The sequence below is a fragment of the Cyprinus carpio genome, chromosome B13 (assembly GCF_018340385.1).
Source record: "Cyprinus carpio isolate SPL01 chromosome B13, ASM1834038v1, whole genome shotgun sequence".
Lineage (NCBI taxonomy): Eukaryota > Metazoa > Chordata > Actinopteri > Cypriniformes > Cyprinidae > Cyprinus > Cyprinus carpio.
Window position 1 is genome coordinate 22610424 of NC_056609.1, and position 27429 is coordinate 22637852.

General features: G+C 36.8%; 1 protein-coding gene and 1 long non-coding RNA gene across 3 annotated transcripts; one reads left to right on the top strand and one right to left on the bottom strand.

Annotated features, from left to right (window-relative positions):
• The first annotated feature begins 2057 nt into the window (after positions 1-2057).
• Positions 2058-27425, top strand: psme4a (proteasome activator subunit 4a). 2 transcript variants are annotated; one of them, XM_042737299.1, is made up of 48 exons: positions 2058-2608; positions 4091-4231; positions 4973-5089; positions 5386-5442; positions 6904-6948; positions 8013-8162; positions 8743-8806; positions 8891-8965; positions 9126-9248; positions 9345-9437; positions 10462-10727; positions 10944-11130; positions 11252-11341; positions 11423-11487; positions 11567-11717; positions 12251-12349; positions 12444-12513; positions 12605-12672; positions 13399-13614; positions 14689-14846; positions 15720-15815; positions 15931-15986; positions 16080-16136; positions 16245-16300; positions 16416-16514; positions 16592-16654; positions 17018-17113; positions 17202-17333; positions 17475-17684; positions 17944-18080; positions 18426-18479; positions 18576-18705; positions 18809-18917; positions 19027-19180; positions 19537-19606; positions 19738-19863; positions 20043-20195; positions 20322-20426; positions 21220-21311; positions 21457-21588; positions 21709-21917; positions 21996-22081; positions 22158-22286; positions 22390-22545; positions 24725-24887; positions 25326-25459; positions 25756-25890; positions 26264-27425. In XM_042737299.1, exons 1-47 carry the CDS (start codon positions 2358-2360, stop codon positions 25888-25890), a joined length of 5625 nt encoding a protein of 1874 aa, XP_042593233.1. In that variant the 5' UTR covers positions 2058-2357; the 3' UTR covers positions 26264-27425. The 2 variants fall into 2 exon arrangements, with proteins under 2 accessions (XP_042593233.1, XP_042593234.1); XM_042737300.1 differs by lacking the exon at positions 5386-5442.
• LOC122139455 lies at positions 16527-18246 on the bottom strand. The gene is made up of 2 exons (XR_006156312.1): positions 17918-18246; positions 16527-17705 (listed from the first exon to the last, which is right to left on the bottom strand). It is a non-coding gene; the product is annotated as an uncharacterized LOC122139455 (long non-coding RNA).
• Positions 27426-27429: the final 4 nt, after the last annotated feature.

The following is a 27429-nucleotide window of genomic DNA, read 5'->3' on the forward strand; positions in this document are numbered from 1 at the left end:
GTGTGGCATGCCAAATCCCTAGTTTTTCCAGAATTTAATGATTCTCCAACTGCTGAGGGTGTGTGCCTTTACAGCACAGAAGCCAGACCTCCCACTGTGCCTAAACCACAGTTTTATATACAGCCTGCTGCTAGACACAATTTCCAGAGTTCCCCCACTGTTTTCTGTTGCCATTTAAGCATTAAATATCTTTTATACTCTTATCGCTAATGGGTGACGATATATGGTTGGTTCACTTTATAATTCAAGCTGAATCCATCCACTGTCTGAAGAACAGACAAACAGACAGTGAGTAAATTATGACTATACCAATTCTCTGAACTATAGCACACTAGTTCAGAGGACACTGAATAAAGAACATCAGGGGTTGCAGATGGATGAATGAAGCAAAACTGCACTCATGTACAACTCACGAGGGAAGTAAGGATTAAATTGCCTGAATATGTTACAGAAGCAAGTATATAATCTGTACAATGGCGACCTCTACTGGAACATAAAATAGGTTAATGTGTTACAAAAAAAATTATGGAAAATACAATATAGATTTTATTTAAATAGAATATACAAATATATAGAATATAATACTTAAAATAACAATATAGCCTACTTATATCAATAATTTTATTACTATAAGCACATTTTATTAACACTTATTAATAATAAGAAGAATACTTTTTTTTTCCTGGTACAATCAATTACATAAAATATAAAAATGGACATACTGCGGTTTTTGTCAACTTTTTGGAACAGGAGACTTTTCACATCTAAGCATGTCATTCGTCTTGAGTATCTAGCAGAATATTATAGCTTCCGTAGATCTAAATGATCAGCCCAGTCACATGTGCAAGGCTCACATGCCCTGTTATAAACCTGATGACCTTTTGAGGGGCTTTTTGAGACCCTCTTGTTTACAGGATCTCATGGACTGAGCTCTTGAGTAATCACACTTTGGTGCAGATGTCACTAAATATATCTGATCATAATGGCTGCGCAATCGTGACAGAGGAATCTAGGCTCCTGCTTACTAACAACACGGCTAACTGACCGACTCAGAATCATAAATAGATTTCCTCACAGAATACACATTTTCTTGTCCAGTATTAGAGGTGTATTAGAGGCTAATTTACTAATCCTACTATGGTAAAGGTTTGAATTTTAATATGAATGACCAATGCTTTTAGAACGTCACTAAATCTCATCAGCATATCCTTATTAATATTCATGAGCTAAGCATTCCCATAGGAAGATCAAGATGCGATTTCAATATAACCTTTATTAAGTTTCATACGAAAATATCTTAGTTAGACTATAAGAAATATTGGGAAAAAACAAAAACAAATCAGAAATAAATTTAATTTACTACTAACCATATGTAAAATACCACTGATTACAAATAAAATCTATAAAGAATTTAGCTTAGCTAAAAATGAACGTGTTCATATGCACAAGTCAGTACCATTTATTTAAGTTTAACGGACCAACATATGCAATGGCTAATTATACATACATTTTCTTGATTTCTGGTTCAGTAAACGAGTCAGATCCAAGTGTTTTTGATTCACTAAAAAGAACCGACTCATACGAGTCATTCTTTTGAGGAATCATACCACTCTTGTCGCGCGCTATGTTTTTGATTCACTAAAAAGAATCGGTTCATAAGAGTCGTTCATTTTCGAACCGGATTACTCCGTTCTAATATCACATTTTTTTGTTGTTTCTTTGCAAAACAAACAGATTGGAATCCGTGATATATTTTTATTATAAGTAAGCATAATTTATACAAATGTAGATTTATTAAAGTTTCCCCAAGGTTTGTTGTGTTGTCTTTAAAAAAAAATAGTTTGAAAGTATTATTATAGCCTATACACTGCTATATATATATTTCCTTTTTTTTCTTTTGGTACAAAATGATAGCTCTGAATAAGGTTATCAAGTAATTTCGGAATGGCACAATTATTATTCATGGACTAATCCTTCGTCATAGTAAGATTCATTCTTTCCACGCCGGTGTCAAATCATAAACTGTTCCTGGATCTGTTATTTTGGACATGGTTATGTGGAAGTGACGCAGGGTGAGAGGGTGGAGTTGCGGCATGTTTGTTGGTTACAACTGAATGGAAACGGATCCATGGAACGCTCGTTTAGAAATACGATGCATGACAGCAAGCGGGTCTGCTTAAAAGAAGTCATCCTTATCCTAGAGAGTTCAGAAACGACAAGAGCGATGACAGTGCGCCTCTTCCAACAAGAAAACAGAACGACTGTATTATGGTTTTGACATTTATAGTGGTTTTATATTTGTAATTTACTTATCTTACCATCTCAGAAGCTCATCACTGTTTGGAATATTTTTGTTCATGACTGTCTCTAATATAATCGAAGTGGAGGAGCCACATTTGGGGGACTGTAATATGAAAAAAGAAGCAACCGAATTTTTAGGGTTCGTTCCGCAGAAAGATATTGTTTACAACGAACTTTTGCCTTACAAGGACAAACTAGACGATGAGTCCAATGAATTTTTGGCACAGATCAAAGGAAACCTCGGCAGAGCCGTCCAACTCAGAGAGATATGGCCAGGTGTCTTGTTTTGGACGAGGAAACTTTCCACGTAAGTATTTAAGAGGCATTAACTCATCAAACATTATCCAGGACTCATCCGGATAGTTTCATCTGCCAACGAAATTAAATTATGGGGTTGTCCCAGAATATCTATGATTGTTAATCATGAATACATTCCCTTAATCCTAATATCATAAAAGTGATGTTCCTAGGCAGCTCGATTTAGAGTCACAGGAACACCGAATGACCCCTTTGTATTTAGGAGGATAAAGCAGACTACGGTAAAAATATCTCCAGTGGGTTTTAAATAGAGCGCTAATCGAGAGTGCGCGCTGACTGCTGTTGCGCATGCGTAGTCACTAATTCCGTTTCACTTGCGTCATTGTTCAAACAGATCTTGCAGAATGTTCAGCTGGAACGCTTTGAAGAGTACGTGCGAGGTATTTTAACCGCGTATAAAATCCCTATTACCTCGATTTTTTTTTTTTTTAGATTAATTTGGCAACATTATATTTTGATACAAATTTTACTAAGATGAAGTTATTGGTTTGAGTCTTCATTGCGGTGAAAGTAAGCAATTGACTGATGTTTAACAAGCCAAATATTTTGTCAGCGATTGCACAATGACTTGGTTTTCGCCCCTCAGTGCTATTTTAAGAGCACAACAAGCACAAACAGTCACTGATGTCAGACTACGTGTGACTCTATGAGATGCAATACTCATCTATAAACAGTAAACATGCACGGAAAAAATGTCCTCAATGTTATCCAAGATATTTGCATAAACCATGACATCCTCACTTAATGATTTAATGAATCCTCTTGTGTTGTATATCTTCAGATTGTCTGTTTTATTTTATTTTTTTCTAAGCCCAGAATGCAAGCTATGTCCATGTTTGCAGATGACCCAGTGTTTGTGTTGGCACGTGTCTCTGTGTGTCCTTGGGTGTTGGGTGTGCCCTTTCTTTATCACTGCCATTCCAGTTAATATCCCAATAAAGCCCACTTGGCAAGCCATTGGCAATGCCAGCCCAAGCACGGAAGCCATGGTATCCAGGTCTGACCTAAATAATTTGATTGTGTCAGGTTAACCATGAGACAACTTCCTTTTCATTGGAAAGAAAGCTTTGACAGCTTGACCTAAATCATCTAATTAAAGTGATTTACTTGGGGATCACATGTTGTTTTTATGTCTCCACCTTTCCACACGAAGCAACATCTAAATGGAGATCTTTTGTAGGGCCATTTAAATGTGTTCTTCTTTTTCTCTGTCTTATTCATAGATGCACATTGTTGATGCTATGATCTAACATTACTACACTAATCAGACAGAAAGGAATGATTTGGAAGTTCAGGGTTTGAACTATAACACTGTCAGTTCTAGAACTGGCAACTGCCAATCTATTTCATACCATACCACTCGCCATCCTAACTGTTTATATCGGATGGAGACACAATATAGTTTAAATAAAGTGTTTAAATAAAGTGATACATTTTTATACTAAAAAAACACTGAGTTCTTGTCCTTCAGATATATGCGACTGTATGGAAGGAAGTTCAGCAAAGAGGACCATGTGCACTTTGTCAAGCTGCTGTATGAGCTGGTCACCATCCCCAAACTGGAGATCAGTATGATGCAGAGCTTCGCCCGTCTCCTCATCACCCTGCTGAAGTAAGACAGACTTCCTACATGCCCTCCTTTTAGTCCCATGATAATGACATAACCACTGGAAGCACAAAGATGATGTCACTAGTGTAGGGTATTTCTGTAGTAGTTTGCAAACTCTTTATCCCTGCCATAAAGATTGAAATTCTTCAAGTTCATTAGTTTTAATTTATTTAAATAACACAGTTGTAACACATAATTGTTTTTTGTTTTATGGAATCTTATTGGTCATATATGTGTGTGTGTGTGTGTGTGTGTATGTGTATTTGTTTGTATACATATTATTTTATTTATATGTTTAAATTTTGACAGATGACTAGAGGCTTAGAAGTCCCTGACAAATATACAAAATCATACACGGAAGCTAGTTATATTAGTTTCTAGAAAAAGTAACTTGCATTGCAGATTAATAATGATATGTAAATTAATATTCTAATATCATTGTATCATTATTTTAGTTTTTTGGTCAATGGTTTTCTGCACAGTAATTAACCAACCTGCTACTCTACAATTAAGATAATACAATAATTAAATTATTAAAATACTATCATTTGTTTTTGTAGCCATGTAATAATTGGTTCTTCACATCACAGCAGTGCAGTTATGACTGCACATTATCTCATTCGTATTGCTAATTTGTAACTGCAGAGTGACAGAACAGCTCATGATTTGAATATCCACCCACACCTATGACAAAAACAAACCTCATGAAGAAAATCATCTCATTTAAATGAGTTTGTCTTACAGAAAGAAGGAGCTGCTTTCAAGAGAGGACTTAGAATTGCCATGGCGACCACTTTATGAGTTGCAGGACAGGATCCTGTACTCAAAGACAGAGCACCTCGGCCTGAACTGGTTTCCCAGGTACATGCATATCCCATTAGAAACGTTATAAAAAGTGATTAAAATCAAAAGTGGATTTTTCACAACAATATTTTAAAAACACATTTCTAAAGTGATCTGTTTTGCTTTAGCGCTTTTCAATAAAACCAGTAATAAATCATATAGTTACCCTCATAACTTCCATCACAGCTTCTTATTTTGAAGACTGTCACTCTTAATTCTGGGAATCTGCACACGTCTTAGAACTAGTGCTGATGTTGAGCGTAGTAGACAGGAAGTGCTGAGTGAGCCTGTCTTTTTTCTCCTCTCATGTTCAGTTCTCTGCGGCCACACTCTTCCTCTAAACACATAATTGTTAAACTTGCTCAGAGGTGGTAAGGACCATGTTACTCTATGTTAATATTTTAAAGTGCACTCAGTAATTTTTAAATGTTTCACAGTGGTGTTTGACTTTATTTGACTTTTAATTCTGTTGCTGTGGATGCATGATATTTTTGTTTATTAGGCACTGCTGATGCACAACAGCAAGGCCTGTTTGCCTTTTTGTTCCTTGTTGATTATCAATTTTTTTTCAATCTCATACTATATACATCAAAGAAAATGATGTTCTTTGGTTTAATAAAAAAATAATTTCATTAGATGATTAGGTCAGCTGTTGGCATATTTGACTTTTTGAAATTTTAGTTTCTGTTGAAATACTCGTTTTGCTAAAATGTATCCCTGTCTAACTTTGGAGCTAATATGCATTTTATATCTTTGGTATACTTTCATGTACTTTCTATCCTGTATTACTTAAATAATAGACAATACCAAACATTAATTTTTTTTAAGTGACTAGATCTCTTTTACTGCCAAAGTTGCTGCGTTTTACAATTTTTTGTAACAGCATAATTCTGACTATTTATGTAATCTATAGATTTGATATAAAACATAATATTAAAAATGTAAAATTATTTTAAAAATATTAATATCATTTAAAATTACTGAGTGCACTTTTACCCAATAAGATGCATGTCACATTGCACAAAAAAAAAAAAAAAGTACTGACACCCCGACACAGGCTGTTGGACTCACATTTTGAAAACCAATGTTGTGCCGCTCTCACACCATTCAATAACACTCTGTTGCTCTCAGTTGTAATGCCCCAGCAAACACCCTGTTATTTACATTGTTTCTGAGTGTTGAGTGTTCCATGCTCATTAATACAGATATCTGATACTCCAGTATCCTTCATGGCTCCTGCTACACTTAGTCCCCTCTAAGGGGGCTCTTTCCTCTGTATGAGTGCAGAGGTGAAAGATAACCTTGGCCCGTTTCAAAACAAAGGTCGTCAGGTTCAGAGGCCCTGTCTGGGTGTCACATATCTACAGTTTTTTGGTGACACTGACAGTCTTGTTTACATTTGTTTATCTGTGTGGTTTATATGATGCATGTGTTTGATGGATTTCATGCAAGTGATGAATGTGATTTGGTGTTTTGGAATTGAAGATCAGAATTTCATTTCTACTTTAGATGCAGAGAATAAGGGGGTTGATAAAACTTTAAAAGAGCTCCACTGACCAGCTTTTCAGCAGCATATAGGTCACAGATGGATCCTCAGCCCCCAATATGTCCATCAGTTCACAACACAGCCTTGTTTAAATCAAATACCCCCCCCAAAAAAAAAAAAAAAAAAAAAAAAAAAAAAAAAACAGTTTCCCAAAGGTTCCACTACCACTGATGCATGAGCGGGTCTAACAACACTAGTGTGTTTGTCTTGTTCATTGTTTGCATGGAATTAGAATGTGCTGTTGTATCCAGTATTGGTCACTTTCAAGTTTCTCTTGCATTTGCAGCTCAGTGGAAGCAGTTCTGAAGACTTTAATCAAGAACTGTAGACCGTAAGTACTTACTTGCGTATTTTCTTTTCTATATTCCAGACATACACTACCAATCAAAGGTTCAGGGTCAATATGATATTTTTAAACATTAATATTTTATTCACAATGATGTATTAAATTGATCACAAGTGACAGTAAAGAATTAAAATGTAAAATAACATGTACATTTATAGATTTGTCATGTTGATAGAAAGTTGTCTGCTTTATTTTTCAAGCAGGTTAATCAAAGTTACACTACCAGTAAAAGGTTTGGACACACTCTAATAAATATGTATATTTTTAATTATCTTTAAAAAAAAATTTAAATGTTTAAAATTAGCTTTGTGGATGAGTGGGAGTTTTTGATTACTACTTCTCATATTTGACAGGTAGTGTACATATAAACTGTGCCCTAATAGATCCTCAGTTTCTCCCTAGGCTGTAAATCCTGTTTAATGCTCTTTTAATTTGGCTTTGTGGGAGTCTTCCAGGATCAGTGCTATCCCTTTTTCAGCAGGAGGTCAACAAGGACATCATATCCATACAATTGGGATAAAACTGTTTAATAATGATCTTTTTTATGACATTTTAACTGAAATAGAAAGAGAAAAATGGATGCTTGCCTTGTTTCCACTTAAACACAGAAGAGACTGGAAGTTATTTATGGTGAGGTGAAGCTGCGTGTTCAAAGTACCTCTCAGCTCATCTACAGTAGGATTACAGAAAAGGTTTCATGTCAGTGGTCAGAGAAGTCTATGCCTTCAGTTTGTACAGATAACACACTGTTTGCAGGTTGCTCATGGACAGGCCAGTAAATGGTCGACAGGAAGTGCCGCATGGTGTATGTCAGGATTCCCGATGTGGCTTAGACCGGCAGACTGTAATCCTTTAACTAAAGCACTTAAACCAGTTATCCAGTTAATAATAATTTACTTGTACTGCATACAGTTTACCATGACATTTAAATGGCACATCACAAAGTTTTAGTGTTGTCTATGTTATCTGTGCATAATGCTTGAGGTCAGATATCAGCAACAGCACTTCACAAAATCATTCTCTGTGTGTCTTTGTCTGAATGCGTGCAGATATTTCCCAGAATCAGCCACACAGGAGATGCTGGAAGAGTGGAGGCCTCTGATGTGCCCATTTGACGTGACCATGCAGAAGGCGATGGGATATTTTGAGCTCTTCCTGCCCACCACTCTCCCTCCAGAGCTGCATGATAAGGGCTTTAAGTGAGCACTGCCTGAAATTACGACACACTTTCAGTCTGCATTCACTTGCACAATACATCCTATTAGTCTGGAAATTGGAGTCAATAGAATTTGTCATGTTTCCGAAAGAGAAGTCACATGTCTTTACCGAAGCTGCATTTGTTTGATCACAAATAGACTAAAAACGGTAATATTGTGCAATATTATTAAAATTAATGTCAATGTTTTAATATATTTTAAAATGTCATTTATTTCTTTGATGTCAGAGCTGAATTTCAAACCATTTTCAGCATTCATTTCTTTTAAAATATAAGAATAAGCTTCAAATGGTGGCGCATTTAACCTGAAATGCAGAATGCATCATGTCATTTATATATTAAACAACCATGATATGTTATTTTTTAAATGAAATATAATTTGAAAGTCATTCATACAAACTAGAATAACTAACTAGATAATGGAAAATCATAGAAATTATTTTGCATTAGAAAATGCAATATTTTACATAACTGTGACGCATGTGATGCAAATCTTTTTTTTTTTCTAGAGCTTTTATGTAGTGCATGTTCCATGAAGTATTTTGGTTTGTGTGTTTCTGCAGACTTTGGTTTGATGAGTTGATAAGCCTGTGGGTGTCAGTGCAGAACCTTCCAAGTTGGGAAGTGGTAAGTATAGTTGCCTCACTATCGGATTTTAACTCACTTCAGTAATCCATTACATGAGAATTAACCTGATGTTGTCTGTTCCAGAATCTTGTCGGCCTTTTTGCACGACTGGCAAACGACAACATTGGTTACATAGATTGGGACCCTTATATACCAAAGGTGAGATATTCACTTTGCTGACACCGTAGAGAAACATTGCTTCAAAAGTTTCTTGTTTAAATGATTTTCCTTGGCTGTTTTGTACACACAATAAGCCATTCAATCCAGAGCTGGTTCAGTATTGTTGGTTATACAGTTTGTATTCTGTCTCTGTTTTCAGATCTTCACTAGGATCTTAAGGAGTCTTAATCTTCCTGTAGGGTCCAGTGAGATGCTGGTTTCCAGATATCTGACAAATGCCTATGACATCAGTCATGTGGTCATCTGGATTTCTGCTTTGCTGGTAAAATGAAGCACATATGCTTTTATTTGCTATTGAAATGCCATCAAGTTATCAAAACCATCAGGATATGATGTAATGCATTTACTTTATATTTAGGGAGGGCCCAGCAAGCAGACCCAGACCCAGCTCAGTGGCCTTTTCAACAGTATCGCCTCGTTTTTCCACCCTTCTAACCACGGCCGCTGGCTGGTGAGTTACAGGTGGAAATTTCTGATTCAGAAATTTAGTAGAAATAAATATGATATAAAATGCTAAATAATATATAAAGCATAAATCATATGTTATTTATAAAGATTAACAAATAAGTTATTGTATTAAAATAAGCCATTTAATTAACCAAAAAATGAACAGCAAAATGAACAAGGCCTCCCATAATGCTTTTTAATAGCTTGCAGCTGTGTCAGTTTGGTAAATTTTGCTTTTATTTACAATGCATGCCATTCTTTTTCTAGAAACATCTCCTCATAGACCACAGGACAGTTTGTCTTTCCAGGGATGCGTGTTTGCTTTGACTGAGGGAGGCATCTAGTTCTCAGTTTCAAATGTCACAGTAAACCCTGTAAAAGCTTTGTCCTTTTATTGTCACCACATTGTTGCAATATTACTTTGTCTTTCCCTGCTGATGAGCTGTTGATGAGATGTGTGCATTCTGTGGAACATCTGATTTGTTTTCAGAAGCTTACAGAAAGTATTCTTCCTTTGATGCAAATGAATTGTATGGTTTGCGGTGAGCCTCATAGGGTACAAAACGTTTTATTGCAGGAAAGAATGTCAAAGGCCAACATGCTCACTCAGTGAGATGGGAATCAGAAGTCGAAGTTAATATTCATCCCTTTGATCAAATGGCAGCTGTAGTGCAATTTTGACATTAAAAGCTCAGTAGAACTAACATTAAATTTAATCCATGTTTGCTTTATTTATTTAGGCTTCAATGACACATTTGTCTAAATAAATCTCACAATTGCAGACCCATTACAGATGTGTGTGCTGGATGGGTCTTAAGTTCAATCATTCAATCTGTTTCACAGTTGTTGTAATAACATCATTATGGTCAGAGCTCCATTTCAAGTCCATTTCTCCCTGATGATTCCTTCTCCTCTTCATTGCACTACCTAATAATGTGGGGGGAAAAATTCAAATAATGTAAAAATATTATATTTTAATTTCTTTATTTCTAAAAATGTTTTGTGTTGCTCCATCCATCCAACCCTAGATGAAACTCATGAAGCTCGTTCAGCGATTACCTGTCAGCGTTGTGAAACGTCTGCATCGAGAACGTTACCGGATGCCAACGTGGCTCACTCCTGTTCCCCAGAGCCACCTTCTCAGTGAGCAGGACATCACAGACTTTGTGGAAAGTATGAAGCAGCCCGTCCTGCTGGCGATGTTTAGCAAAACTGGCAGCCTGGATGCTGCCCAGGCCCTGCAAAACCTTGCCCTGCTCAGACCTGAGCTAGTCATTCCTCCAGTGCTGGAGAAGTAAGTGTGTGTGTGTATTTGTTTTTTATGTACAATCTAATATATTTTGAGTGAATCGTTTTACGAGTACAATAATTTAATATATGTTTTGTAGAATTCAGCTTGTTAACAAACTTTTGGTAGTTTAGAAATGAGACAATAAATTGATGATGGGTTTGACATTATCACATGAAAGCATTTTCGGGATGCTTTTCTCCTGTTCTTCATCTCATTTAAGACATATCCTGCCATGGAGACCCTCACTGAGCCTCACCAGCTGACCGCCACTCTAAGCTGTATGATTGGTGTGGCTCGGAGCCTGGTGGCCGGGGGCCAAAGGTTTCCAGAGGGCCCCACACACATGCTGCCTCTCCTCATGAGGGCTCTGCCTGGGGTCGACCCCAATGACTTCAGCAAGTGCATGGTGAGAGTCTCTCCAAGACAGATGTTGGTGAAATAATGAAAACTGGTAAACTTTAAATTGAATTGTATATATATGTTAAAATAAAAAATATATATAGTAATTAAGTGGGTTTTTTTTCCAGATAACATTCCAATTTTTAGCGACTTTTGTTACTCTTGTGCCATTGGTGGACTGTTCAGCTGCTATTCAGACAAGAAATGACCTCACACAGGTAAAGCATCCTCCTGTCATTAGGATCTTTTTGCATATCATAATTCATGTGCAATTTTTTCATTCTTTGTTTTTTGTGCAGGTGGAAAAAGAGTTGTGTTCAGCCTCAGCAGAGTTTGAGGATTTTGTTCTTCAGTTTATTGATAGGTACAGAACTGTCTCTGAATACTGTACATGTGTATTTCTTTCTGGATCCTCATTCTTCCACTCATGTTTGTGTATTTAGGTGTTTTGCACTGATTGACACGAGTACACTGGAACAGACCCGGGAGGAGATGGAGACTGAGAAAATGACTCATCTGGAGAGTCTGGTGGAGCTGGGCCTGTCCTCCACATTCAGCACTATCCTCACGCAATGCTCTATGGAAATATTCCAGGTCATTATAAACACACTCTCTGTACCCATGGAGTTAAACCTAGTCATAACATATACTACTGCTCAAAAATTTGGGGTTGGTAAGATTTTCTTAAATGTTTTCTCACCTAATCTCTTATGCTAAACAAGGCTGTATTTCTATGATGGAAAAATACAGTAATATTGTGAAATATTGTTTATTTAATTGTTTAATTTATTCTATGTGGTGGCAAAATTTAGTTTTCTTCAGCCATTGCTCCAGTCTGCAGTGTCACATGGTCCATGATACATATTTGTGTAGTTGCTTTGGTGAATAGAAAGTTAAAAAAAAAAAAAGAAAGAAAACAGCATTTATTTGAAATGGAAATCGTTTTTTAACATTATAAATGTCTTCATTGTCACATCTGATCAAAGTAATGCATCCTTGCAGAATAAAAGTAATGATTTCTTGAAAAAATGAAAATCTTACAGATCCTAAACTTATGAACGGAAGTGTATTTCCATAGTGCTTTAACTATGTGGTGATATTTGGACATATTTCCTTTATTTTTATAGGTGGCTCTGGGAAAAGTCTTTAACTTTGCCACTACAAACATTTTTGAGACTCACGTGGCTGGACGGATGGTGGCGAACATGTGCCGAGCTGCAACCAAGGTCAGTGTCCTGAGCTCAACTCACTGACTCCCACAGCTAATAGTGTCTCTCAAAACATTCGGCTGACCAGTTTAAATGATTATTCCTCTTTCAGTGTCACCCAGCAGAGGCTCTGAAACTCTTTTTGCCCCAATGCTGTAATGCCATATTACAAATCTCAGCCTGTAAGTTCCGCCTGCATGTAATGTGTCAATGGTAGTATATGTATTGCTACATGTGTTGTGAGTTTCCTGTTAACATACCATGTGTTCTCAGATGAAGAGGTATTAAATGAAGAGGAGCTGGATAAAGAGCTGATGTGGAACCTCCAGCTGTTGTCTGAGGTCAGCACTGGATTCGACAATGTGTAGATATCTAGCTAGCTTGCTCTAGAAATGTAGAAATTTAATCAGATTCTGGAAATCAATATCTTTGGAAGTGCAAAATCTTAATCTAGCGATCTATAAGTGAAAATATCTATCTAGAAATATAGAACTTTTGAACTTTTAGAAATCAAACTCTAGAAATAAGAAATCTAAATGTAGAACTTTGGAATTTCAACTTTACACACGTATATTTTTGGGGTTCATTGAGAATTTGTAATGCTTTTAAAAGAGTTCTATGCTCATCAAGCCTACATTTATTTGATTAAAGTACAACAGTAAAGTAATTTATTTTTGATTTAATTAAATTTGATTGCAAAGCTGAATTTTCAGAAACTCCAGTCTTTAGTGTCACATGATTTTTCAAAAATCATTCTAATATGCTGATTTTGTGCTCAGGAAACATTTATTTTTATTATCAGTGTTAAAAACAGTTTGTTGATAATCATGCTCGATAATTTTGTGAAACCAAAAAATAAAAATGTTTTTAAGAATTGCTTTAAAAAAAATCTTGCTGGCCCCAGACTTTTGAGTGGTAGTATATATCTGTAATTGAATCAAAAACTCTTAAAATCTAAAACTTGACTTTAGAATCTATAACTACAAATCTATTTCCAACTGGAATCCTGTTACTATAAACATATCTAGATATTTATAAAATAACAGTCCTTGTGTCTCTGGCTGTAGGTGACCCGTGTGGATGGTGATCAGCTGTTACTCTACAGATCTCAGCTGGTGCAAATTCTCCAGTTAACTCTGCACCTGAAATGTAAGCAGGGCTACAATCTTGCCTGTAAGCTGCTCTATCACATCCTGCGCTCCATGTCCCTCATCTATCCCAGAGAGTATTGCAGCATGCCCGGAGGGGTCCAGCAGCACACTGACACATACCTTCCAATTAAGGTCAGCCTCAAGTGGAAAGTGAGGTGCCTGATTTTGCCACTCCCCCTCTCATAGTGACAGCTCTGCTTAGAATAAATCTGAAATATTATGCCATGATCCTGAAGAATCCACAGAGTATCCAAGAGTCCATTTGAAAACAGTTGTTGACATACTGTAAAGTACAGAGCTGTCTGATGTGAAAAGCATAACTTTGACCAGTTAGTTTTGTACTTAAGTCAGTTTGATGAGAAATGCCTGTGTTCAGTTGACATTACGACTTTGGTATCTTGGTAAATCTAAACTCAGAGATATCGTTGAGATCTCTTCTGAAACTCTAGAGAAGATGTGTGAAATTACTGAGGTCTTTTTTTTTCTGGAGAAAAAAGTTTTTAGAACCATATTTAAGCCAAAAAAACTCCACTACTCCCAATTTAAATGCATTTCTATGGGTTAATTATTTCTATTACAAACTGACAAATGTTGTATTTTAGGGTATAGTAATAAAAAAGTCTGAAAATATAAAATCAAATTTCAAGATGTTTAAATTCTCAACAGCAGTGTGAATGGAAAGTTCCCACTAGGATTTGTGTTTGCTCCTGTGACTGGGCTTTACTTTTATCCCATCAAATGTCTCTAAAGAGGAAGAGAAGAGATGATTGAGTAAATGAATGGATTAGTGGAGCTCCTTCACCTTCTCTAGCATTGGTTAACCTTAGCATCTTTTCTTAGACAAACAAACGTCACTCTTCCTCTCTGACTGATGTATTATTACGTGCTTCATTTGAACTTGACTCCTCCACGGCATTCTCAGAAAAACAAAACTACTCCCCTCTTTTTCTAAATTTATGAAAACAAATTCATGAAACTTCTTTATAATGTTTTTTCTTAAGGTCTTAAAGAAAAGTGGATCAAGAAAAGATAAGGATGATTTTAGACATTACACCAGTTATCATCAGTGTACTTAATTGCACAAAGCATAGGTCAATATTGTCTTTTTTTTATGTTATGTTTTTGTAAAAAAAAATAAAAATAAAAAAAACCTACGGTATTGAGGCTGATGTTCCACTAGTTGTCTCTGTCTCCTCTCTGGTTTAGGACTGGGGTCGGCCTGGAGACCTGTTGAACCTGGGCATCCAGTGGCACGTGCCCAGCACAGAAGAGAGAGAGTTTGTTTTTTACTTGCTGGATCTGTTGTTAAAACCTGAACTCCAGCGTCTGCAGAAACACACACGGGGAGAACAGGACATCAGCAGGTCAGCCACAGGATACGGTAACATGTTATCTGTTTGAACTCATTTGTACCATCACAGTCCCATCAGTACGTTCCCCTTCATCGACATCAAACAAGAAATGTGAGTTGCTGGGGTATATTTGTAGCAATAGCCTAAAATTCATTTTATGGGTCAAAATTATTGATATCTATTTAATGCTAAAAATCATTAGGACATTAAGTAAAGATTGTGTTCCATGAAGATATTTTGTAAATTTCCTACTGTAAATATATCAAAACTTAATTTTTGATTAGTAATATGCATTACTATGAATTTCATTTGGACAACTTTAAAGGCGATTTTCTCAATATTTTGATTTTTTTTTTTTTTTCACCCTCAGATTCCAGATTTTCAAATAGTTGTATCTCCGCCAAATATTGTCATATCATAACAAACCATACATCAATTGAAAATATGATATCTAAATCAAATAAATCAATTGAAAAACATTTACCCTGATGACTGGTTTTGTGGTCCAGGGTCACAAATGTTTTTTTTTTTTTGTTTTTTTTATTTAAAAGGGACTGAATGTGTTTAAGTGTTTATAACAAAAGATCAATTGTGATTTATTTAATCCTTGATATTTTTCATATTTTTATTTTAAGTCTCAGTTTCATATGAGCAAAAATCCAAATGTTTTTAATATCTCAGGCCCCTGTGGTACACATTCATGTATCACTGATTTAGAGATAAATCAGACACTATGATTTAAGATTGATTTAAGCTCTTTAGAGATCTTTTTGTTTCTTTCATGGATGGACAAATTTTAATGAATACATTAATACAAAAAAAGTACATTCCAGAAAAACAGATGAGAGAAAGATTAATTTGCTAATGAGTTTTGTGTCTCTTTAGGGATGATGTTCTACAGAGTCTGTCCATTGTTCACAACTGCCTTCTGGGAGCAAGCAGCTTTCTGCCTCCACTGAATGGAGAACCTGTGCCGGAGAAGTGAGTGTGACACACACACGCACAATATAGTGCATTTACAAAAACAGATTATAGCACTTTGTTTTAAACATATTAATTTAGTAATATTGTAACCTTGCAATGCCTCTCACTTCAGGATAAACAGTATGATTCAGCTATGCGAGAAAAACGTGTACACCGGAGTAGACTATGGTGAGTGAGCATTTCCTTCTTGTGTTTAAAACCAGTGCTGGAGCTATGCTGATTAATTAAATAGCTGCTTGCTTATTATTGATTATGTGGCAGACCTGTCTGGAGAGAACTACAGAGAGGAAATCTGTAAGGTGATTAGACCTCTACTACGTAAGTTACTCTAGTCCTGTTCTAGATTTAAACTTGAAATTTTAATACAACAGATTTTTTTTACATCTGTAGATCTGTCTCTTAACTCTATGATGTTTATCCATACAGACCACACTCTAGAGCACTCAGAGGATGACACCAAATCCCTCTTCTCAATTATAAAGGTGAACTGCAACACTGGCTGGATTTGTCTGTCAGGTTTATGTGCACGTGATATTTAAAGTATTGTATTGATGATAAGCAGTGGTATGACAGACGAATGGTGTTTTTTCTTTATAGATAATCAATGACCTGCTCCACTTTAAAGGCTCACACAAACATGAGTTTGACTCACGTTGGAAAAGTTTCAGTCTCATTAAGAAGTCCATGGAGAACAAGGTTAGACACGCATTTAATATCTGTTACCAATCTCTTTATTTGACATGTAGTTGACTGACACTCTCTCTTCTCTCCAGCTTCATGGCAGTAAACAGCACATTAGAGCTCTACTCATAGACAGAGTCATGTTGCAACATGAGGTAACTCATAAGAATAATAATAATAATAATAATGACATTTTATAGAGCATTTGGGTGAATCTCACAAAACCTGTCAGACATATATTTTTAATTTTATTGATTTATTTATTACTGCATTCTAATAATATATCTTATAATAAATTGCATAAAGACAATGAAGACTGTGTGAAATGTGTCATGAAAGCTATTGAAAAAATGTTTCTCTAAAATTTATTTTAGGGTAAAATTATTGACCTGAACAGGTTTTCGTGAGATGGGTTAGGGATCATAATCATAAAACAAGAATGCATATTTTGTGGCTTTTCGGCATGTTTTGTTATGATTTCAGTAGTTTTGAGTGTGTTTTGTGCCTGTGTGTTTCAGTTAAGAAATCTGACCATGGAGGGATGTTGCTACAGGAGCGTTCATCAGGACTTGATAAATGACCTGCTTAGACTGTCCACCAGCAGGTACAGTCAGGTATGACAAGGCCATATACACGAACATACTTATGTATTCACACACAAAAGCAATGAACACATCATTAACAGTCCCTGTTTTACATCAGGTGAGGAGTAAAGCTCAGAACATGCTGTTCACAGCATTGGGAACCTACAGCTTATGCTGCAGAGACATCATCCCTGCAGTGCTGGAGTATCTGGACCCAGACCGTACTGACGTCACCCAGCAGCAATTCAAAGTAGGTCTTACACAGTTCGGAATAAATATACACTGAAAGAAACTAAGAATCTTTCTCTTCCTGTTGATCATTCTGACATATGACAAGCTTTTGAAAATTGAGTAGGATCATATTTAGTCTGTCTTTTTTACTCTTCTCCAGGGTGCCTTGTACTGTCTGTTAGGGAACCACTCTGGGATCTGCCTTGCTAACCTGCAGTACTGGGACTGCATTGCTCTCACATGGCCTGCCATTGTGCGTTCTGGTATGAACCCCTCAATGTCTCTAGAGAAGTCTTCAGTCGTCCGGCTCTTTGATGATCTGGCTGACAGAATCCACCGCCAGTACGAGACCATCGGAATTGACTTTTCTGTGAGTTCAGCAAATAGTAGCCTAAATGAGGGAGAAACTTAATCTAAACATCAGAAAAAAATTACACAGTTCAGTTTTAAGTAAACCGAAAGCCTTCATTCATAATTTAATGTATTAATATAAAGTGAAAATTATTTTTGTTGACATCACACACCAGTGTCATCTTTTTCTTTCTATGCTAACTGCAGCAACAACAAAAGTAAAGGTATTTTTATTGTGATATTTGTCTTTACACTGTTCTTTTTTGTTTCATATTCAGATCCCGGAGAGCTGTGTGGAGGTTGCTCTAAAAATGATGAAATCCAGTAACCCAGAACCGACTCCATGTGCCGCCTCTGAACAGGAGGAACTGGAGGGAAGAAAGAGACAGGAACAGAAAAACAAAGACTCAGTGCAGTAAGTAAATACAAAAAAAAAAACTACATACAAATATGTTTCCAATTTATATCCCGTTCAAGGGATACTCCACCCCAAAGTGAAAATATTGTCATTAATCACTTACCCCATGTCGTTCCAAACCCGTAAAAGCTTGGCAGTCTATGGGACAGTCACAAGCCTCCCGGTTTTCATACAAAATATCTTAAATTGTGTTCCGAAGATGAACGAAGCTTTTACGGGTTTGGAACAACATGGGGGTAAGTAATTAATAACAAAATTTTCATTTTGGGGTGGAGTATCCCTTTAAGCAGTGGATATACACCAAAATTTAGTTGTTGATTTTTATTTTTTCAATCCTAACAGGAAGTATGAGAAGCTAGTGGTGGATCTTTCGAACAGCCTTTACGACGGAAATTTGTACGTCTACTCATTGTGTCTGGTTAGACTGCACAGCAAATGTCTGAATGGTAAAGTAATGGAAATTCATTGGTCATGTGCTTGTTTATTTGGCAGGCCCTGGAAGTTTGAGCAGATAGCTATCGGTTTCCTCTCTCTGATGCTGAGAGATGACCACCCCTTGCCTTCCTCTGCAGTCCTCTTTTTCGTTGAAAGCCTGAACCACGACTCGCTCTTAGTCCGCAATGTGTGTTTGTGTGTGCATTCTGTCACAATTATACCTATAAACGTGTTTAAGGAGAGCTACACAAAAAGACACTCCATTCTGGCGTCTGCTATTGATTTTTCAGGGTGCAATATCAGCAGTGAGTGGCATTCTGAAGCAGCTCAAGAGACCTCACAAGAAAGTGGCAGTGAATCCCTATGATATATCTGAGCTCAAATCCTCGCTGCAGTCATGTGAGAACACTAACTGTACAGTAATAAGTGTCTATATGGTCTCAGTAAGTGGACACATATCAAAGAATATCTGAGATTTGTGTTATATTTCTTCCTGTTCTTCATGTAGGTGGTGGTAAAGCTCTAAGCTCTCTGTTGGTGGGAGACAGGCCTGATAACCAGTGGCTGCAGTATGACAGCAACAGGTTGCCACGCTCCCAGCAGGACTGGAATGAATGCTGTTTCATTGAGAAAACCCACTGGGGTTATTCCACGTGGCCACGGTACACATGCTTATAGTGCTTAAAAACATTTGTGCACCATATTAAATGTCTTCTGAAGCCATACAATAGCTTTGTTTGAGGAATGCAAAGAAAATGATACAAGGAAAAGAAAGACCCTTTCAGTGTTACAAAAGGTATCTTTTGAACTTTATATGCATCAAAGAAAACTGGACGAAATGTATATTTATCACAAAAATGTTAAGCAGCACAACTGTTCTCAACATTGATATTAACAAGAGATGAGTATGTGTTAGGATTGTGACAGTGAAGACTAGAGAAACGGCTGCTGAAAATCAAACTTTCGAACAACAGTATATATTTAGCATTTGATTGACGATCAATACAAAATTTTTTAGGAAGCTGATGCTCTATGCCCCTCTTGAGGAACAGCCCAAACAGGGCAAAACAAGAGAAGAGATGAATGAGGTACGCAAATATTCAAATCAAAGGACATCTAAACCCAATAACTTGTACCACCTCATTTTAAGTTTTTTTATTTCAGTCTGGTTTTTGCCTTGTTTGCTTAGGTTTGTTCATGCATGTTTTCTGTGTTGTAGAGTGAACAGATCATTTACGATCATTTCTCAGACCAGCAGTTCATAGATCAGTTCATCCAGTATTTGTCTCTGGAGGACAGAAAGGGGAAAGATAAATTCAGCCCACGACGATTTTGCCTCTTTAAGGTGAGAGTCTTTAGATGTGCTTCGGCAGTCTGTTTTTCAAACCCATTAAAAATGTTGACTATAGATTGTACAAGTTTATGAGCCAGTTTGCCAACCAGTTCCATGTCTGACACCCAGTCAATTAACCAAAAATCAACAAAAATGAACTGCATCATAAACATTATCTTGTGTTGTCAAAGGGTCTTTTTCGGAACTTTGATGATGCCTTCCTGCCTCTGCTGAAGCCTCATATGGAGCGTCTGGTTGCAGATTCCCATGAGAGCACCCAGCGCTGTGTGGCGGAGATCATCTCTGGACTCATCAGGGGCTCCAAACACTGGAGCTACAGCAAGGTATTAGCACACATGCATAAAATATAGACGCAGTACAACAAAGTTAAGAGGATTTGAGTCCTCAGCATCACTGTTACACACCATTTGGTGCAGAATGATGTTCAAGTTTGTATGTGTTTGTTACAGGTTGAAAAACTGTGGGCTCTGCTGTGTCCACTCCTCCGTAAAGCTCTTTCCAATATCACCATTGAGACATATGCAGACTGGGGCACCTGTATCGCCACTGCCTGCGTAAGGACACCTTTGTCACTCTTTTTAGAGCACAAACTCATCTTTTAGTAAGATGTAGATCTTACTGCCTCATATTGAGTTTTTGCACAAATATTTTCAAGAAAAAACATTTTAGATTAAATTTAAATCTCATATTCTTATAATGACTTAAAATCTAAGGGAAAATATGTTAATATACATTTACATTCAAAAGATTGGGGTTAGTGAATGTTTAAGTTACATCACATGAATATATATATTTTACCATATGTAAATTAAAATAACTGTTTTCTATTTTAAATAAAAATAATATTTACCAGTATTAATGTTTTTGCTGTATTTTTGATTAACCCTCTGGAGTCTAAGGGTATTTTTGGGGCCTGGAGAAGTTTTGTCATGCCCTGACATTTGTGCTTTTTTCAGTTTCTTATGATCTAAATGGCTAAAGTCTAATCTCACTGTAATCAGCACAAACTGGGCTATAATAATATGTGAGCAGCATGTATGTACATGATTGTGTTTTTGAGAAAAAAAAAATTATGCGTGGTAAGTGAAAAACTAAAAATGTTAAATCACTTGAATAAGGCAATAAAACACATACAGAAAATTCTTAAGTTCTTTTCGGGGTTATCAGGAGAAAATACCCCAAAACGCGTATACGCGTTAATCGACTTCAGAGGGCCTTGGTGAGCATAACTAAGAGATGTCTTTCAAAAGCATTTAAATTGCATTCTATTCGAATTCTGTTAGAACCGAATATTCTTTAATATTATCCCAAAAATATTTTTTGCGTACAAATATATGTGTTGTACAGGAGAGCCGAGACCCACGAAAGCTGCATTGGCTGTTTGAGATGCTGATGGAATCTCCGGTCACAGGAGAAGGAGGCTCATTTGTGGATGCCTGGTATGACATCACTACCACACACTTCCTTTTTTAAAAGCTGAATGTACTGATTGGATTAAAAAGGGGAAATGTTGAATGGGAAGACTTTATATTTCATCTCTAAGTTTGGATTTAAATTGGATGCAATGTCATCTCTCTTTTTCAGCCGTCTGTATGTGCTGCAGGGAGGTCTTGCTCAGCAGGAATGGAGAGTTCCAGAGTTGCTTCACAGGTTACTACAGTACCTAGAACCCAAACTCACTCAGGTCTACAAGAATGTACGCGAACGCATCGGCAGGTGTGTACTTGAATGCAAAAATCAAGTCAACATTATATGTATTTTCTTTTCAAAGTCATTGTTTGCTTTTGTCTCAGCAACTGCAATTCATTCTTTCTCTCTTCTTGTCCTGTCTCTCAGTGTGCTCACCTACATCTTCATGATCGACGTGAACCTGCCACACACTCAGCCCACCACATCCCCGCGCATCGCAGAGTTCACAGAGCGTGTGCTAGCCAGGCTCAAGCCTTTAACGGAGGGCGAGGAGGAGATCCAGAACCACGTGGTAGAGGAGAACACAGAGGGAGATCAAGACGAGAGGACACAAGCCATCAAATTACTCAAAACCGGTGTGTACTTTGTGTGTGGATGTGATTGTTTGAGTGTGCAGAAGTGGTATTTTACAAATATTTTTGTATTTGTGATAGTGTTGAAGTGGTTGATGACCAGTGCTGGACGCTCCTTCTCTTCTGTGGTCCCAGAACAGCTTCGCCTCCTCCCTCTACTCTTTAAAGTGAGTCCCAATTTTGTCTGTTATTTAGTTAACTGTCACAAGTCTTGTATTGTTACGTCTGTCTCTCTCTTTCTAGATTGCTCCTGTGGAGAATGACGACAGCTACGATGAGATGAAGAGAGATGCTAAGACATGTCTGTCTCTCATGTCCCAGGGACTGCTGTACTCAGAGCAGATCCCACAAGTCCTCAGTGCACTTGAGCAGGTGACTTTCCAATGCCCATAATGCACACACAGACATTAAATATGGTTTTGAATGCGAGGGTTAAATGTGTAATCTGACCAGCAGATGGTGCTGTTTGTTACAGATTTCAAGGAGCAGCTCATGGCACGCACGTTACACTGTTCTCACCTACCTGCAGATCATGGTTTTCTACAATCTTTTCACCTTCCTCAGCGATGCCAAGGCTGTCAGTGACGTGAGAGCGCTAGTGCTGCGTCTGCTGGAGGATGAACAACTTGAGGTGTGGGAATAAACTTGAACACTGATATATACACATGTATAAAGGTTTGTTTTGCCATTTCTGAGGACTAGGGGTGTCTCTGGCTCTTTATTTCTATTGGTCACAACCAATCATCTGCCATGCCTAATATGAGAGTACAGACTTGCAGTTTTATCAAATAAAATGTAAAAAATTAAATGGATGAACTTTATGAACAGCATTTGATCTATGACAGCCAATCGGCAGAGTATTGGAATAAAATGAATCACTAATGAAGGCTTCATTCATCTTGATAGCATAGTGAAAGAGTGGACCTTTTTTTGGCAGTTGGAATACTTTTCAAAGTTTCTCTCATATGAAGCAATGCATTTTAACCATATTAACATGCACAAAAAATATGAGATAAATTGGCATTGCACATTTGTACTTATTTTAAATGGTTTATATATTAATTTTATTAGAATTTATAATTTAATTACATTATTTTACCCTATTTTTACCCTAACTTTACATTTACCTCTCAACCTACCTATTTATTTATTAATTCATACATTCATTCATTTTGGTGTGGACCTTTTAAAATGTGCTACTCTACCTTTTAAATTCAAAAGTGACAGCATAAATATTTATAATGTTACAAAAGATTTCTATTTCAAATAAATGCTGTTCTTTTGAACTTTATATATTTATCAGACAATCATAAAAATTGATTGAACAAAATTATTAAGCAGTACAACTTTTTTTATTTTTTTTATTTATTGATTTTTAACAAGAACCAAATCAGCATACTCGAATGATTTCTGAAAGATGTGACACTGAAGACTGGAATAATGGAAATTCAGCTTTGCCATCACATTAAATTGCACTTTAAAAATATTAAGTTTCTTTAGTTAATGTGTTTTTTTATATATAAAAAAAATATATATTCCAAATAGTTGGCCCTTATTATGCATAACAGAAATGCACAGGCCATATTCACATGTAATGATTTCAATCTCATAATGTGTGCAGGTTTAAGACAAGGTTAAATGTGTTGAAAGCCAATTACGTAAGCCGCCGTGGTGAAAGCGTCTCTTTCTCCATTCTGTCTTTTCAATGATGTAGCACTCTCTTGTTTTCCTTTACTCTCTCTCTCTCTCTCTCTCTCTCTCACATGCTCTCTATCCTTCGATCCCTCTTACTGTTACCATAGCAACTCCTAGCTGCAGCAATATTCTGTTTCCATGGTGATAGATGTTCAAATTTTCAGAGAGGAGAGGATGGCAAACAGAGAGAGAAAAGGCTAAAGGGGGGAAAGAATAGGGTTATGAGTGGAAGAAAACTACACCCTTTAATTCAGCCTATTAAATAAAAGCACTCTGGATTCAATGATGCATACGATACGACCCTCTGTGATGTGATACAGACATTTCGGTTGATTAGCCAATCAGAACGTGACAGTTTCAAGGTTAAAGATCAGAGCGCACAGGCCAAGATCACAAGAGTTTGAAGCTTCAAAACAATAGCCATCGTTTCTTTGTCAGCACAAATGCGTGTCCTGAACTCTCATAGACATGCACAGAGAATTGCTATTGCTGAGTCCGCTTTTATGGCTGTCTGTCTATTTTTAATATCTCTGGATTTTTTGCATAATTACAAAGGGCTTATTTGAGACCGGTTTACAGTAGCCCAGTAGTGCACAACATAACAAAATTAGCACAACCCAACGAAAACAAGTCGCAACAACAAAATTAGCACAACACAATGGAAACAAGCCACAATACAGCAAAAATAGCACAACACATTGAAACTAGTCCTATGTGTTGTGGAGATTTTGTTGTGTTATGCACTGCTGGGCCGCCATACTGGTTAGATGACTAGTTGTTTACACTAGTTGTTTAACACATCGATGGTAATAAGCTCTAAATTTGCTTATTCGCCCATTTCAACCTGACTGAAGTCCTGCTCTGGAACATGGTGTTTTGTTCGGTGATGTAGATTGCACCGCTCTGCTATGTTACATAAATTTCCAACACTTATTCTTCTTCTTTAAAGAAAAGTTATGGCACAAAAGACCCTGTCTGTCCCTGCTCTGCACTTCCCACGCTTTAGATAACTGAAAAGAGAAACTGTCTGAACAGATATTAGCTTGAACTGTAGCAATCTTCTGTAATGATCTTTCTTTCCTTCTCTCTCTGTCTGTCTCTCTTCATGTTTTTAGGTGAGGGAGATGGCCGCCACCACTATAAGTGGATTCCTGCAGTGTAATTTTCTCAGCATTGACGAACCCATGCAGGCCCATTTTGAGGCCCTGAGCAAAACCCGTCTGCCCAAGCGCAAGAGGAGAGAGCTGGGCTCAGTGGTGGACACGATCCCTTCTGCTGGTAATGATCACACAGGCATATATACAGTGCATACAATAAGTCTGGGGTCAGCAATTTTTTAAAAATGCTTTTGAATACAATCTCTTACACTCACCAAGATTGATCAAAAATACAGTAAAAACTAACATTGTCAAATATATTTACAATTTAAAAGAGTTGTTTTGTATTTGAATATATTCTTAAATGTTTATTTTTGTGAAGGCAAGCTAAATATTCAGATGTAAATATTTCATTTTACACCATGACTTTGGTCAAATAGATTTCAGATGTTAATTGTTATCTCAGGCTTTTATGTATGATTTTATATCTAGGGTGAATTCAGGTAAACTTGGGCAATTTTAGTCACTCTGATAAATTTACCCGAGGTCACCCTTAAAATATTTATATACCTTAATTAAATAACTCTACTTGAATCTTTAATTTTTCCTGTGTGTGTAGACCTGGTGCGGCGACATGCAGGTGTATTGGGTCTGAGTGCCTGCATCCTGTCCAGCCCATACGATGTGCCCGCCTGGATGCCCCAGATCCTCATGGACCTGAGTGCCCACCTCAACGACACACAGCCTATAGAGGTACAGCTCTTTCTCCTTTCCTGCTGTAAGCTGTGGAGAGAATGGGGGTTGATTGGGAATGATCAGCTGATTGCAGTCTGCAGGGGGCCAGGGATTGACTGAGCAAAGATGAAATGTTTAAACATTTCTGGAAGTTGAACATGACTCATGCAACTGCATTTGGAAGATAATGTATGGATGGCAAAGGCAGACAAGCAACTGCAATACTGAGAATACTAGCTAAACCGAGAGCCAGTTACTTTAAATGAGTGACTCACAAGATCTTTTATATAAATATATATTTGTTGTTTCTCTAGATGACTGTGAAGAAAACCCTGTCGGATTTCCGTCGCACTCATCATGATAACTGGCAGGAACACAAGCAGAAGTTCACAGATGACCAGCTGCTGGTGCTCACAGATCTGCTGGTCTCCCCCTGTTACTACGCTTAGGTCTGTTATAAACACACACACAGGCTCTCTTCCAAAACCTAGTGAGCTGATTTGCTTTCTGCTGCTTACATAGACAGTGCCTTCTAAGGCACCATCCTAATTGAAATGAAATGACAGATTTGGAATGATTTATATATGGTAGGCAGCAACTCTGTATATCATAAAAATAGTAATACTATGGTACAATACTACACAATACATACTGTAACATGTATATTGAGTTAAAAATCTTATAGACTTATTTCATCATTAAATCATTTTTTGGGTCATTTCATCCACCTTGACGAATTTTGATACCATATATGATATACGTTTTCTTATTCGTGTTTTATCTTCAGATTCTTCTTATGATCCTTTCTTTTCTGTTTTTCAGAATGATGTCACTGTCTGATGAAGGGAAAAGGCAAAGCTAACTGAAACCTGACTTTTTGTTTGCTCTTAATGTCTGGGATTGTAGGTAGAGGACAAAATTAAATCGCAGTTTATGTAGCAATAGATGCAATCATCTAGTTATGAGATGACTAGAATATTTTACTAAACTCATTTTTTATTATTATTTTTGAATACACTTAATATTTAAGGGGAACTTAACTTGACCTGCATCAATAATATTCTTGTATAGTTTTCAGTTTCCGCTTGTTTGAGTGCAGTATGGATTGTTATAGCCCAATATAAAGCAGTTTTCTGCACTGCTTGCACTGCATTTATTGTAATACTAGCATTTTGCAATTTTAGCAGTAATCGGTTTAAAATGTGTACACATTTAATTTTGGTAAATGTTACATATGTGTATGAAGTAAAAATACCCATTTTTGAAGTAGCACTGTACATTTCCTCCTGCCTCATAGAGACAGTGTGCATTTTGAACAGTTATGTAAGCCTACATAAATGAGAGCGTGTAAGAATATATCATTTGGTGATGCTATACTTCAGTTGTCATGACAATACAGCTGAACTAAACTCAAAATTCAGTATAATCACAATGGATGGTGTTACAAAATATTAGTCCATGAGATTTTAAACTCCTCCCTCCTGCACTTCATGCATCTTTTTCTCTATTAGTATTATTGCGGTCAATAAATGTTTATTATTTATTAATTTAATTTAACCTTTTAGTCTGTCTTTTCAGTTGACCTTTGCATTTAGTTTAGTGTTTGCAGTTTTTGCTTTAAGCCAGGTGTTCTCATGTCCTGGTGTCAGAAGCTTTTTAAAGGAACTGTCAGCAGACGTGGAGACAGTGTCACTGAGACTTGCCGTTAGCAAGCATTGCTGAACCTCAGTAGCAACAATTGTAGACCATACATTAAGGCAGTGGTTTGTTGGCAAGCTTACATTTTAAGTATAATTCACACTGTGTCAAAATCATGTCTTAAGCCAATGTGTAGTTCAACTTTGGTTGGTAAACTAGAAGACAGTTATGCTGTAATGCTATGCTAATGCTTGGCTGATGGATTACTTTTGTTTTTTTCTTGATATAACTTTTACAAATATTTGACAAAAGTCAAGGGATGTCTGTAATAAAGTGTGACAAAGTATGAA

Excerpts from the sequence above, each read along its gene's own strand:
- psme4a (XM_042737299.1), top strand. The coding sequence starts at position 2,358 with ATGACTGTCTCTAATATAATCGAAGTGGAGGAGCCACATTTGGGGGAC. Across the intron at positions 15,816-15,930 it reads GGAGAACCTGTGCCGGAGAA|GATAAACAGTATGATTCAGC; the intron begins GTGAGTGTGACA and ends CTCTCACTTCAG. Across the intron at positions 19,607-19,737 it reads CAAGAGAAGAGATGAATGAG|AGTGAACAGATCATTTACGA; the intron begins GTACGCAAATAT and ends TCTGTGTTGTAG.